This window comes from Lathamus discolor, chromosome 8 (genome assembly GCF_037157495.1).
Source record: "Lathamus discolor isolate bLatDis1 chromosome 8, bLatDis1.hap1, whole genome shotgun sequence".
NCBI classification, from domain to species: Eukaryota; Metazoa; Chordata; class Aves; order Psittaciformes; family Psittacidae; genus Lathamus; species Lathamus discolor.
This window is the reverse complement of record NC_088891.1, coordinates 17,469,073-17,482,201: the sequence shown is the minus strand read 5'-3', so window position 1 is coordinate 17,482,201 and position 13,129 is coordinate 17,469,073. Positions and strand designations below refer to the sequence as shown.

At 42.8% G+C, this 13,129-nt stretch overlaps 1 protein-coding gene across 4 annotated transcripts in view; it reads left to right on the top strand.

Annotated features, from left to right (window-relative positions):
• RORA (RAR related orphan receptor A) overlaps positions 1 to 13,129 on the top strand; it is a 400,239-nt gene that overhangs the window by 361,071 nt on the left and 26,039 nt on the right. For all 4 annotated transcript variants that reach the window (XM_065688646.1, XM_065688643.1, XM_065688644.1 and 1 more), the window contains one exon: positions 10,269 to 10,354. In XM_065688646.1, coding sequence (XP_065544718.1) covers positions 10,269 to 10,354 — 86 coding nt within the window. The remainder of the gene's footprint in view (positions 1 to 10,268; positions 10,355 to 13,129) is intronic.

Here is a 13,129-nt window from a genome sequence, read left to right as displayed (position 1 = left end):
CAGTACATCCTGCAATTTCTGTGGAGGCCAAACCCTTCAAAACCTGTGCAGCCTGGCTGCACAAGCTGAATGGACCAAGCTGAATCGTGACACTCGCCTTGTTTAAGAGGACACTTTTGCCTTACAGGATTACCCCTCTTCTGACTTCATTCCATGTTCTTTCTTCTGAACTGCCTGTTGCCATCTCTGGGGAGCTGCTAAAGTGGAACTTGTCTTGGCTGAATATGGAAGGATAAAGGAAAGCATGTGCATTGTGACAGAGAACATGTGCTTATGGGTTGCTAGTCGCAGACAACCTTCTAAGTAGTAGCATCAGGAATTACTAATGCTTGATCTGAAAGCTACATGCACGGGTAGCATCAGTGAAATTACATTGTTACCCATGTTTAGCTGATGCTGTAGTCACACTGACCTAATGTCCTTTAACCATTCAGAAGCTTGTCAGCTTGCTAATGAATTTAGTTGAAATTGCTAATAACTGTGACACTCCTGCAAGTGATTAGCTTTTCCCAGGTGTTTTTTTTAATCTGGTAACTGTAGGTGTCATTTGATTTGTGCCTAATGAGGCCGTGGAACCGAGATGTAATTTTGCAAATGGATAGCACAAATGTATGTAGCTCCTTAAGAGTGTCAAATGACAGAGGTTTCATGTTGTATAAAAGGAAGTCTAAGACTCTCTAAGACTTCTAAGCCTACTCTTTTACTGCTGTTCTAAAAAGCTAGTAAAAGATCTTTCCTTAATGAACCCTAATGTAATTTAGCTAGCAACTAAGTTACTCCCATAATACAGTAACTATACGCTTTGCAATAGGGACTAAAATGATTGCCTTCAAAGTGTTGTTCATTTAAGACTGTTTGCAGCGTATGAAAAATAATTCAAGTGAAGGTTGTTGGGAGTGATACTTGTAGCTGACTTGCTGAAGTGATGCTTAAAATTGACAAGTGGTTGGTCAAGTTCTTTGTTTTCCTGCTGCAAGCAAGTAAGCCAGAATGTTGCGGTGTTCCCCTAGGCCAGTACGTTTGATGAGGGAAAAGAAGGTGGAGGGCAGTCCTGGAGTTCACAAATTCCGGTCTTCAGGTGAGGTCCAGCACTTGAGAGTAGGATGTTTTGTTTAAAATGGGGCTCTGTGCATTAATCTGTGCAGCAAACGTCAGCGGTAATTTAGATTTTTCACTATGAAATGCTACAATATTGAAAGATTTTCTTCATTAAAATCAAGTCTTTATTAGCTTCTTCTGGAGAACTGGGGAATTGGACAGTAGTGCAAACGTATTTAAGCTCTGCAGTACAGGTTTGTTTCTGGTGGGAGGGGCGAGAATGCCAGTAGTATTGTCCAGCTAGCTCCAGCAAATTCAGTACTCTGAATTACATCCTCCTGCAGATTTCACTTTCTGTTTTCCTCCCTGTTAATACTACAAAATGAAAGACCAACATACAGACACCAGGAAGGAGAAGTTGGTGTAGACTTGCTTTTCCCAGTGTAACAGAAAAATAAGTTGCAAAGACTATGAGAAAGCTCAGTGTGATTGAGTGTGTAAGGGCGCTTGCCCTACCTTGAGGTACACATGTGTCTTGGCCTACCAGCTTACTTCTTTTTTCCAAGGTTGGTGGTTATCTGTAGGAAGAAATTAGGGATGTCGAAACCTGAGTGAACTGTAGAATCCTATAAAAACACAGAGTGTGGATTGACAGCAGCACTAGCTCACTACTTACTGAATAAATGCAGTAGCAGATGAGAGCAGAAGTCATCAGTGTTGGCAGTTCCTGTGGTGATAGCTCACACCTATGTTGCTTCTAAAACTCGTGTTTTGTGTGGTTTTGTCAAGTGCAATGTTCTGTAGCTGTGTAATTAAACCTGTAAGCTTTGGCTTTAAAGTTAAAACAGGGAGCTAGCAAAATTCCAACAACTATAAGCAATTCAAAATGCTGGAGATTTGTTTGTCAGGAAGCCTGCTCACTGGTTTCTTGGATCATAAGACCAAGACCCAAGATTTGGCAGTAAGTCCCAGTCACCTAAGATAGCTGTGGATGGAGCAGAGATAAAGAACGATTATCCTGATTACGTGGATAGATAAAATGAGACACCAACTAGCGTCCCCATTCACACAGCAAATCACTAGAATGAGGACTATAGCATCTATTTCTTGACATGCAAGTCAGGGCTTTGATTAAAACGGTATTATAATTCATAAAGAAGAGCCACATGATTGCAGTGTCAGTGTGTTTTCTTGTGAAAAACTGGTTTTGGTGATTGTTCTATTTAAAGAGAGGTACATTTAGCCCAGTCTTCGAATTCATCATATTTCAAAGTGTGTTCGTGTAGCCAGTATAACTACTGTTAGTTCTCAGCCAGAGAAGAAGAGGGGAATGAAATGGTTAAATGTTTATTCGTAAGCACCTGAGCCACCAAGAGAAAAAGTGAGAACTCAAAATATTATGGGAGAAACTGGTGTTGTATAGGACTTGGAAGACTCTTCTGACCATATTGAAATAGTCATGCTAGTTTTCAAATGCTTTGGGTTTGAAATGCATGGGACATTGCATAGCAACACTTGCCTTTGTTGTTTCCCTGTTCTTGTTCTTTGCCACTAAGTTTGGTTACGATGGCTTGTTACTGTGCCTGTGTTGCTTCTAGTGAGTGAATCTTCTCTGCTATAAAAAGATAGAATTTGTATTCAGAGTTAGTGCTTTGTTTTTTCTTGGTTTTATCTTCTCCTCTAAAGGGAATCATTATCCCCTGTTTTGCTGCAGTGTACATCTCTTTGTGTGTATTTCAGCCCCCTTCACAGTTTAATTTATGTTTATGAACGCAGTAATAAAGCTGGACGCAGCTCCCTGGACTTCACAGCCTGGGAAGGTGTCAGCTGTATGCCCTGAGAAGTAATGAGGGTGATTCTCCAAAGAACTACTTTTCTGTGCTCCTGGACAAGTAAACACATCTGGATGCAGCAGTCTTGATTTGTTTGAGCCTAGGCTTGTCTGTCAGTGGTTTGATGTTACCGTTTGGTCTATGGTATGGTTTGAGAATGTGACCAGAGTCCCAGGCTAAAGCTGTCTCTACCTGTCATTGCTTCAACAAGGGAAATCAGATCATCTTGTTTCAGCTGCTAACTAGATTGCTGGTCGTCTTCTCTCAAAAGTACAAAGTTGGTTGGTGATACAAATGTTGAGATGCCAAGTTGCATTGCTGGGTCAAAAAAGAATGACAGTATGTCTGGATGTATAGAGCCAAGACAGGGAAGAGATAGAAGACTGAAGGGAAATAAAAATCACTTAGTGTTGCACACATAACAGAGGGAGCGAACATCATCTCTCTGAGTTCCTCTGAAAACCCTAAACCAGGTTTTAGCTTGTTTGTGCTCTTAAACACTTGCAAAAGCCCGAGATCGTTTATGTTGGCATTTCTGTTTTAATTTTTGTTTATAAGAATTAAGAATATTATGAAGGTCTGTTAAGGTTTTTCAGCAATTTTCTGTTTGAATATTACATTAAAAATATAGAGAGACCTCACCACAAGAACTTCACATAGTTTTGCCTGTTAGAGAATCCAGATTATTTTCCACACAGCCTTCTTTCATGAGGTATTGAAGTGTTTTTGTTGAATTTAGCGCTTCCTATAATAGCGAAGCTTTAGTTCTTTAAGATTTGTGGAAGAAAAAATTCTTTGTTTAAAGGAAAACAAACATAAATCAGTGATCCTGGCATGAGAACATGAGCTCTTACTGAGCTGTTCCCTTCAACGTGTCCCGATCAGTAACAGAGGTTAAAAGAATTCAGAGTCATTCCTAAAATCAGTCTGGCAGACCCCGAAAGTGCTCAGGTTGTTCTGTGCTGTTTATCCTGCATCTCCTTTAATACTCTTTGAAGCCAGTTGTTTTTAGCATTGTGGACTGCTGCACAGTATCAGGCAACCTCGTAACAGGGATCCAGCTGTGCTCAGGCCCAAAGATCTAGTCGTGGATTGCAGCATTTCTGTCTTGTGTGTTTGAGGTGTTGCTCATACTTTACTTTTAATTAATACTTTGGTGGCCGTGTTCGTTTCTACTCCACCCATCACACCCACAGACTTCAAAGGATTTATAGCAGCACAACCTCAGTATTTATTTTATTTTATTACTAGTGTGATTTCCTAAGGAAACAAGGCTTGGAGAGGTTGTTTGTGTTTGTCTGGTTTTCTGCCCATTACCCCAACCCTTTTTATTCCCCAAACCATTGAGCAAGGTCAAGAGCATCAGCAGTCCCAAAGATGTATTCCTACACGTTTCATGAACATAGAAAAACATACTCAGAAAGATACCCAACTAATGCTCCTCTGAGGGGCTATGGGTAGGAGAAGCTGTAAAGGAGAGGAGGATCCAAGGAACACCCAATGTGCTGCAAAGCCTTCTGCTGGAATTTCAGCCTTACTGGACCCCAGAAAATCCAATTGTGAAATGCAAATCCCTAGGATACGATGCTTGACTAGTTCTCCTTGGGAGGTACTTGTCACAGCAGTATCATTGGGATCTCCAGTGGAACTGTCTATAGAATAAACCTTTCACACAAAGAGTGGGCAGGTAAATTCTATCAGCTCTTATCAAAACACTTCCTGTGTTCTCCAGAAATGCTTCAGACATCTACCAGCCAGCTGTCATCCTTAGAAGTACACAGGGTTTAAGTGTTTTAATCCATATGAGTGGACAGATGGTCACTCAAGGTGCTACATTGGTGGAATGGGCTGAGCTGTGCGCCACTAGCTTTCAGTTCAGTGGAATTGCAGCGCTTGCAAGCTGCAGGTGTTTGGAGGTAATTTGCAGCCAGCACAAATTACTTAGGGTACATGACAGAGCAAATTATTTAGGTAATGAAGCTGAAAATGCAGAAAGATTAGAATATTATATAGTAAAATCAGTCCTTGTTAATTCAGTTTGTGATCAGATATCATGTTGCTTTAAATACCACATTACATGCAGTACCCTTGTTTGAGTCAATGAATATGTATGAATATGTCAGTGAATATGTATGCCTCCTAATTTAATCAATATACTTACAAACAGCACTAGCAGCGATGTCTGGCACAAACTGAATCCCTTTAGACGCAGGTTAGCCCAATTTGTATATGTATCATATTTATTTCAGAGCCCTTCTGAATTAGCTGCAGAAGTGTATGTACCCTGGGAAGCGGGGAAAGGTGAGGAGAGATGGGGTAACTTCTCGAGCAGTACCCTGGGACCCAGGGAAACCTGGCCGGTGTACATACCCCACACTGAGCCTCAAGGAAAGCCCTGCATTCAGCTAGCAATTTTGGGTAGGGTGCTTTCCCCAGAAAGGCAGTGGATTGGAAACAGATGCTCAGTGCCCATAGAAGTTTTAAGGAATAGAAACCAGTCTGGCAGACTAACCAGTATGTGCTTAATCTGATCTTTACTGAGTGAAAAAGGAACGTGTATACCTGGAGTTTCTTGATATTGCTGCTTTGAGAGCTGAAGGGTGGGAGCTGTGATGGGGAACTCCATAGAAATGCTCTTACCTGAATGTTGCCAGTGTGCACAGGTAGTTGGGAGCCTGTCTACCATAGGAGGGGATGGGAGCACTTCTACACAGGCTTACCTTTCCAGAAAATGATGGGTTTTGAACCCTGACATAGTAAGAGGCAGTAGTGTTCACCTGACTTTCACCTTCTAAAAGTTAGGCTTGCAATTAAGGTATCATTAAATTCCTTCTCTGGGGAGTGAAGAGGAGGCCTCTCCACTCCAGGGTTCATCTCGTTGGTCCAGAAGAAGGTGAATCATGCTCCTTCTCCCTTTTTCCTGGTCACTTTCTCTTTTCCCTCCCTTTCTTCTCTCTCTTTCTCTTTACTGTAGGAGCAGACAAGACAACTTCAGCTAATTACCCAACCTCCAAGGTAGCTCAGGTCAGCTTGGAGAATATCACCTAAAAGGCAGGGATGGGGACCAGTTTTTGCTTCCATGAAAGAACCCTTCCCAGGATACCAAATCTGAGGTTTCATACCTGTTGCACGTTGGAAAAGATAACGTGATGGATGTGAATGCACAAGATTGACATAACAGTGTGAAGGCAGGAGGAAAATCCTTTTTTTATCCCAAGACAGTAAATTCATTTGAATGAAAACTTTCAGACACACTAATTGGGAGAGCAAAACTTCTGTCTTTGGAAAATTGTTTTTCTTCAGGATGGACTGGTCATTACTCTGTCCTGGGTCAAGGCTCAGTGTGGCTCTCCCTGAGCGGCAGAACTGGGGAGGAAGATGCCCCATGCTCTACATGGTTCTACAGGCTCTTGTACCATTGTGAGTCTTTGCAAAGAGTTAGAGAGGAAGGAGCTAAAGGTTACGAAGAGCTTGTACAGAGCATTTCCTTAAAAATACAGAATTAGATTTATTACTTCCTCTACTGCTCGGACCACACAAGGAACCACACAGCATTTCAGGATGCAGAAATTAATAGAGAGGGAGAGGCTGTCTAGAGGGGTCGGTCTGGGGAGGGAGCTTGCAAAAGGCAGGCAAGCCCAGGGAAGGTGTTCCAGATCTGGGGAAAGACGCGCAGCCTGCAGTAGGAGGAAATAAAGTATATTCTTGCATGTTCTTCTGTTCTAGATGCAAACAAAAGCTGGCGTTCAGCACATTCACATTCATGAGCAATTAGGTGGAGGCAGTTGCATAATTTAAGAGCACCAGAGCTACTTCAGACAATTGCGAGGTGAACACAGTGGATGAAGAAGGGTTCAGAGCAAAAAAACACAGGCTTTTTTGCCCTATAAAACTTGGGCTCAGGTTCCTGTTCTGTCTGATTTTGAGCAAGTCTGAGTCCACACTCAATTCTGCTGCTGTAAAATGAGGATCAGGTGATGTTACAGCAGGAAGATTACCTGATGTTGCAGTGGTAGGAATAGCTACCAGTTAAAAGTCACACATACTGAGAGACCTCAGTGGATGTCAGGTGCCCTTTCCTATACAGATAGTCTTGACATGAGTTCTTAAGAACCTTTGTAGGTCCCTGCCAACCCAAACTATTCCATGATTACCACCTCTGGCCCTTTCTGGTCACTTCCCCCTCTCAGGAGCCATTTCTGTAGCAACTTGTTTGATAACTTTTGGTGGGTGTCTGTGCTTGAGCTCACATTTGCTGCTCCTGGTGGTTTGTTTGGTCTTTCATTCCTATTCCTTGCTGCCTTTGGCACAGGACATCCTTGGTAATATTCTGAAGCACTGTTATTTCAGGGTGTGAAAGATTCTTAGGCCTTTAATCTGGGAACACAAACTACATCTGTCACCTGGGTATCTGTAGTGGTTTCTTAGCAACCACAAGAGTTTATTTTTCTTCTGCAATTCATATTTAAGAAATAATTTGCTCATGCATGAACCAGAATCAGCCTGAGCACCACCCCAGGAGACAGAAATTGTAAACTGTAATTTAGGCTAATTCTAGTCTAAAGCATGAATTAGAGTATTTTATATAATCTTGGAAAATATGCCATATAAATATATGTAAGCACAGAACAGGTACAATTAATGTGAGCACAGTAGGAAGCTGTAAGTAACTCTGGGAATGTGAGAAACGAAGCTGGAACGTATTCTTGACATGTAAAAATATTTCCCACCTGCCTTGTTTGCATAAGAACAAGGTTTTAGCAAGTACATGTTTGCATATCGAAGTTAAAAGTGGGGAAAATACTTTCACCCTCATAAGAAAAATGCTTAATCTTGGCATTCAGTAAGTTTGCATTCAGTAAGCTTAAAGTATCTAGGTCCTTTCATGCTCTGTGGAAAGTGTATGAACTTGCGACAGGGGTTCCACTGCAATGAGTGATGTGCGGAGAGCACATCACGTGGAGCAGTAATTGATCCGATCCCTTCCCGTGCGTTCATTTGTAATTGGTTGTGGCAGTCCCTAGCAATTTGTGCTTCCCAGTTTCATCCCACTGTCCTGTATCCCGGAGTGAGATGGTAAGTTGAGGTTTTAAATGCTGCATGCTTAATTGAAAGTGAGTGCTCTTGTAGGTGGAAGTACTCTTGGAAATTTAGAAGTACTCTTCTGAACTGGGGGAAATCTGGAACGCTGAAGCGATACCTGATTGGGTGCCACTCCTCACACACACAGTGGTTGGCAAACTCTGCACATCTGGAGCCTGTGAATCTGTGGAAATTCTCTTCCAGCAGTGATGCATCCTGGAAAATGTATTTGGGACTAATTATGGCACCTTTAAGACTATTAGTAACCTAGCTTTAGGCCATCACTTTGAAGGTATATTACATTCCTTCAGAAACACTCTGCAAATGTCCTGTTGCTTAAGAAATAGGGATTGCATGGACAGGCTTCATGGGTGATTTAACTCATGTGCTGGAGATTGTAGATAAACAAGGTCCAATTGTATCATACCTATTCAAAATAAGGCACTAATTATGTATATGAAAGTGACTGTAAAATATAATTCTGCTATGTAGCTGATGAGAGATTCATGACCACTCTGTCAAAGGAGCTGGATAAAGCTGCAGGTTCACTGTAGCAGAGCAGAAAAACAATCTCACTTTGAAAAGGCACAACCAGGAATCAGTAGATCTATCCCAGAATTTGCCCAAGGATTGCTCGCTGGATCTAAACTGAACGTTGCACAGATACTGAGTTGTTGTGAATTTGCCTGTTGTCCAGCTGGCTGATGTGAAGTGGGGTTCTTCTCGATGTTTTGGTCATAAACACCTGATGCTCTAGTAATAATTAATGTAACACATTAATAAAAGAGCATACACTTTATTTTCTCCTTGTATTAGTTCACTTCCTGCTCCATTGTGTTTAATGGGTTAGCTGGAAGCAAAGTGAAATTAAAACAGTTTTTGGAAGACTGCAAGAAAGATGTGTTTCCTTCTTTTAAGCGCCCTAAACACCTTTTGATTTCAGCCCATCCTCTTGTTGCTGGAGGGAGGGTGGGGGATTAAAGGTCAAGGTTGCAAAGATCCTGATGATGGAAGCAGATGCACGTGGTGTCCTGTAATAGTGGACATGACTGAATACAATGTTCAGAGTACAGCCCAAGTTAAGCTAATGCATTGTAAGACAGAATGAAATGTCATTATATGTGTTGTCACCACCGTAAACTGGAGCAATAAAAGCTGTCCGAAACAATCTTGTGTCTTGTGAATGGAATTCAGCTCCTCACAGAAGATTAACAGCACTTCTGATGGTTGTTAGAGCCACAGCAAGAGTTGTCTTTGTGCTCCAGTTCAGAATAAGCTGGTTCAGGAAATCTGACTTAGCCTGATCCTAATGCTCTTGTGGCAAAGACTGGATTTTCTTGGAATTTTTTGGTTATTGACCTGATGGGTACAGTCTGTGTTTGTGTGAGCATGTGCAAGCGCATGTACAATGTGGACTGTTGGTCTTTGATACTGCAAAGCACTGCCTCAGCCTGGTCCTATCCGGAAAGACTTTCTAGCAAAGTGCAGCTATATGATCCAAAAGTTGAAGAGGAATTCCTGAGCCTCCTAAGCACCCTCTTAAATCCATGTTTTCAGATGGCAGGGTGCTGTGATTTAGAGTTTGCCACACGCTGAACTGAATTCAGTAGGTGTGTTTTGTATGTCTGAAGTTCCGTTTAAATACTGGGGGTTCATATCCTGTATCTCTTTGCCAGTGCCCAGCCTGCACCAACTCCCTTGGTTTCCTAAGCTGGCCAGAACACTGCTGTACTTCCCTTCCTTACCTGTTCGGCGGTAGCTAACACATATACACATGCTGGCAATTCACTCCCAGGGCAGATAGGTGACTTCTGGATTTCTCAAGTAAAGCATGCTTCCTCTTTGCCTTGTCCCTTCTCTCTAGGCCTGGCCACTGGTGAGCAGTGGATGGCATGATGGGCACCCCTCTGGTGAAGGTGGTGTGCTCACTGGCAGGCAGGGCAAACTCTAAAATTACCTTTTATAATCTCACATTAATAAGATTGGAAGAAACCTTTCTGGTGTTGTCTCAGCTCTTCGGCCAAACTCTGAACTCTCCTGTTCTTTTTGGCTTTGAAATGCTGATTCCAGCCTTCCTGTGGGCTCTTAAACACCTTCTCAAATGACCCATTTTAATAACCCAAAAGCCATTATATAACGAGCAGCCATAATTTAGCTCAAAGCTCTAGGGGACCCTTGCAGTTCAGCAATGAATAGTTAATGCAATATAATGTTTAGCAGGTTATTAGTTTTCACTGTACAAATGCTGATCAGGGAATGCTTTTATAAGGTGTTTAAAAGAAAATGTAATTAACCGGTTGCGTGCTTCTGTTGCAGCTCAAATTGAAATTATTCCATGCAAGATCTGTGGAGACAAATCATCAGGAATCCATTATGGTGTCATTACATGTGAAGGCTGCAAGGTAAGCTTCTAAAATATGAAGTCTTAAAGCAGCATTTAGCCTTTTGATAGTGATTATTTTCCTTCCCTCTTTTTAAAGAGCAAGCATCGCGCTGCAGTTGGGTCGGTGGATTCCAGTTCTAAGAACATGGAATCAGTTGGGGATTCTGAAGGACTGGGTTTATTTGGGTTTGAAATATGGCATTGTGTGACACATGCAAACCCCACCCCAGATCTTGGGACAAGCATGAAAGACCTTGCAGTTGTAGTGTGTGTGCTGTGAACTTTCTCTGTGGGTAAGCAGAAGAGGTACAGAAAGACCATCCGCTTCAAGCACACCACAAAGAATCTGTTCTGTGGATTCATTTGAGAGTTAGGGGCTTTCGAATCTCCCTCTCCATTTTCTGCTTAGTGCATGGCTGAGAAGCTGTGCTGCCCTACGTGAGAGCTCTCTGACTTCTCAGTTTTCTTTTGTCCTCTGCTACAGTTGTCCATCCATTCTGGTTGGTATGGGGGATGTTGCACAGAACTGTTTGATGGCTGTTCCTTGCAATGCAACCATTGCTGTGTAAAGTTTAGGCTTTAATTTTTTTCCTCATTTGTACCTTCAGTAACTCCAGTGAACAAGGGTTACATTAGAAGCATTTATGTGTTGTTTAGTTTGTTTCTCACAAGCAAGAATGCATTCAGATGACACTAACTGTAGGCCAGAGCACTGTGAAGCTAATAACTCCTTTCTGTCACTGCTGCACAATTACAGTGCTAGCTTGGAGTGCCACAGTGTGCACAGCTGTGCTCTGGCTTCTGCTTTCCTCATGTGCCCTGTTGCAATTCCATGCCGACAGTTTTTCCTACTGCTAATCTACATTGAAGGGGTGAAGAATTTGTGACAGTTTTCAGTCTGCTCTCCTGGCTTGCTTGATACTACTGCCCATCTTCAAACAGTAGCTTCCTTGCTTTCACATTATAGAGATTTCTTTTGTGTTTTTCCAAGGAAGATTTTTGTATTTCCATTCACCCATTGTCTCAATCTCATGGAAGTGTTGGTAAGAAGAAAGAGAAGAAACGAAAAATCTAAGCATGTTAGAATGATAATGGGGCAGTACCTTCTGCTCTTTGTAACTGCTGTTACTGTGGGAAATGTCTGAAATGCACTAAAATGGGTTGATAATGAAGTGGTTACTTTTGACAGCTTTATGTGGTCAAGCAGCTTTTACCAGATTTCAGCTGTGAAGTGGCAGACATTGGCAGTGAGAATTCTGCTGTATGACCATCTTGTCAAAGAGTATCAAGTTATGTTCAGCGTCTGAGAGCTCTTTAATCCTTAAGCAGGCTGGGGCCAGTGTATCCTGGTGTACCTGAGCCTCAAGATCGATGACGAGCCATCCCTGTCAACAGACTGAGGTCAGCCCAGTGCTACTGCTCGCCTAGGCAAGGAACAGGCCTTTCTCAACATGGCTTGTTGCAGAACAGGAACGGGCTGCCAAAGGAAAGGAAAGTTGCCAGCTGAACTATTTGTTGCTTCATCTTCATGCAGTTCCTTTGCCTTGCCTTCTCCCAAATCCTGCATGTGTGAGAAAAGCCCCTCCAAAATGCCGGAGGAGGCAGTGGAGCACACCATGCAGTTCTATTAGTAGGTAGCACTGAAGGTAAGAGACAGACATGTCCATCGAGTATCCCTCCATCAGGGAGTGTGCTTTCCTAGGAATAAATGCAAATGCGAGTTATTAGAAGAGTCCTTTGTGTACATCCAGCAGTCAGAATATCAGATGTGGGCCTGACAGCAAGAAATGTGTGTGCAGCTCCTTATGTTTCAAAACAGATTATTTTCATTATTGGCATTCTGTATAAGCTGAATTCTCTGGCAGCTCTGTGCATCCCTCTCTGATGCTGAGAATTCCCCAGGGACAGGCAGCTGGTGGGGAGGGGTGGGAGGAGAGGCAGGTGGAAAGGAATGCTGAGCACACTGGAGCCACTTGAACCTTGGAAGTGGAGTGCGCATTGGTAAGACAGACAGCAGCCCTGTGAATGAAGCTGGGCATTTTCTCCTTCTCTTGCAGTAGCAGAGTGATGTTTTCTAGCCGTAAACTTTCCGGCAGGATTTGAAAGCCAGTGAATATCAACTTAGTTAACCAAGGTGTTTCCCTTTCAGGAGGGAAATTACTCTAAAGCTCACTCTTTAATGCCAGAGCCCAGATGACCTGCGAGGGGTGACAGCTAGGGCAGTGCTAGTGGGCACGAGTCACAGGAGGAGTTTAAATGATCACCACCGAGACAGCGTGTAGAGTGCCCTGCTGTAGCTGATGGATTTTGTTTGTGCTACACTTTTCCACAGTAATGTCAACAAAGTCTCACCCAACAGAAATATTTTGGCTGGTGAAAAAGTTGGCATAGCTTGGCTTCTGCCGAGGGAGCCAGGTGTGTATTGGTATGGGGTTTTTCCCAGCTTTCTGTGGCTATGATGTCTGCAGGTTTGAGCATGCTTACATTGCTCTTCGTGTTACACTAAATCTTCCTTTGTAAAAAGCACTTTGCTGTGAAGACCTAGTTCGCAGTGCTCCGATTCCTGGAGCTGATGTTCTGCACCAACAGACCGTCCCAGAGAAGTCAGTGAGGTTCTTGCACTGGTGCTACAAACCCATCTGTGTGTGTCAGATGACACGGTCGGGGCTTTAGCCCTCAAAAGTGAACAGATGTGCTGCTGCCCTCTCAAGCCAGGCCTGTCAAGAGTGATGTACAGGCAGCACCAGCAGCACAAAGTGGGGTGTTTTCAGCTCCTTACTATTTTCACTCTGGT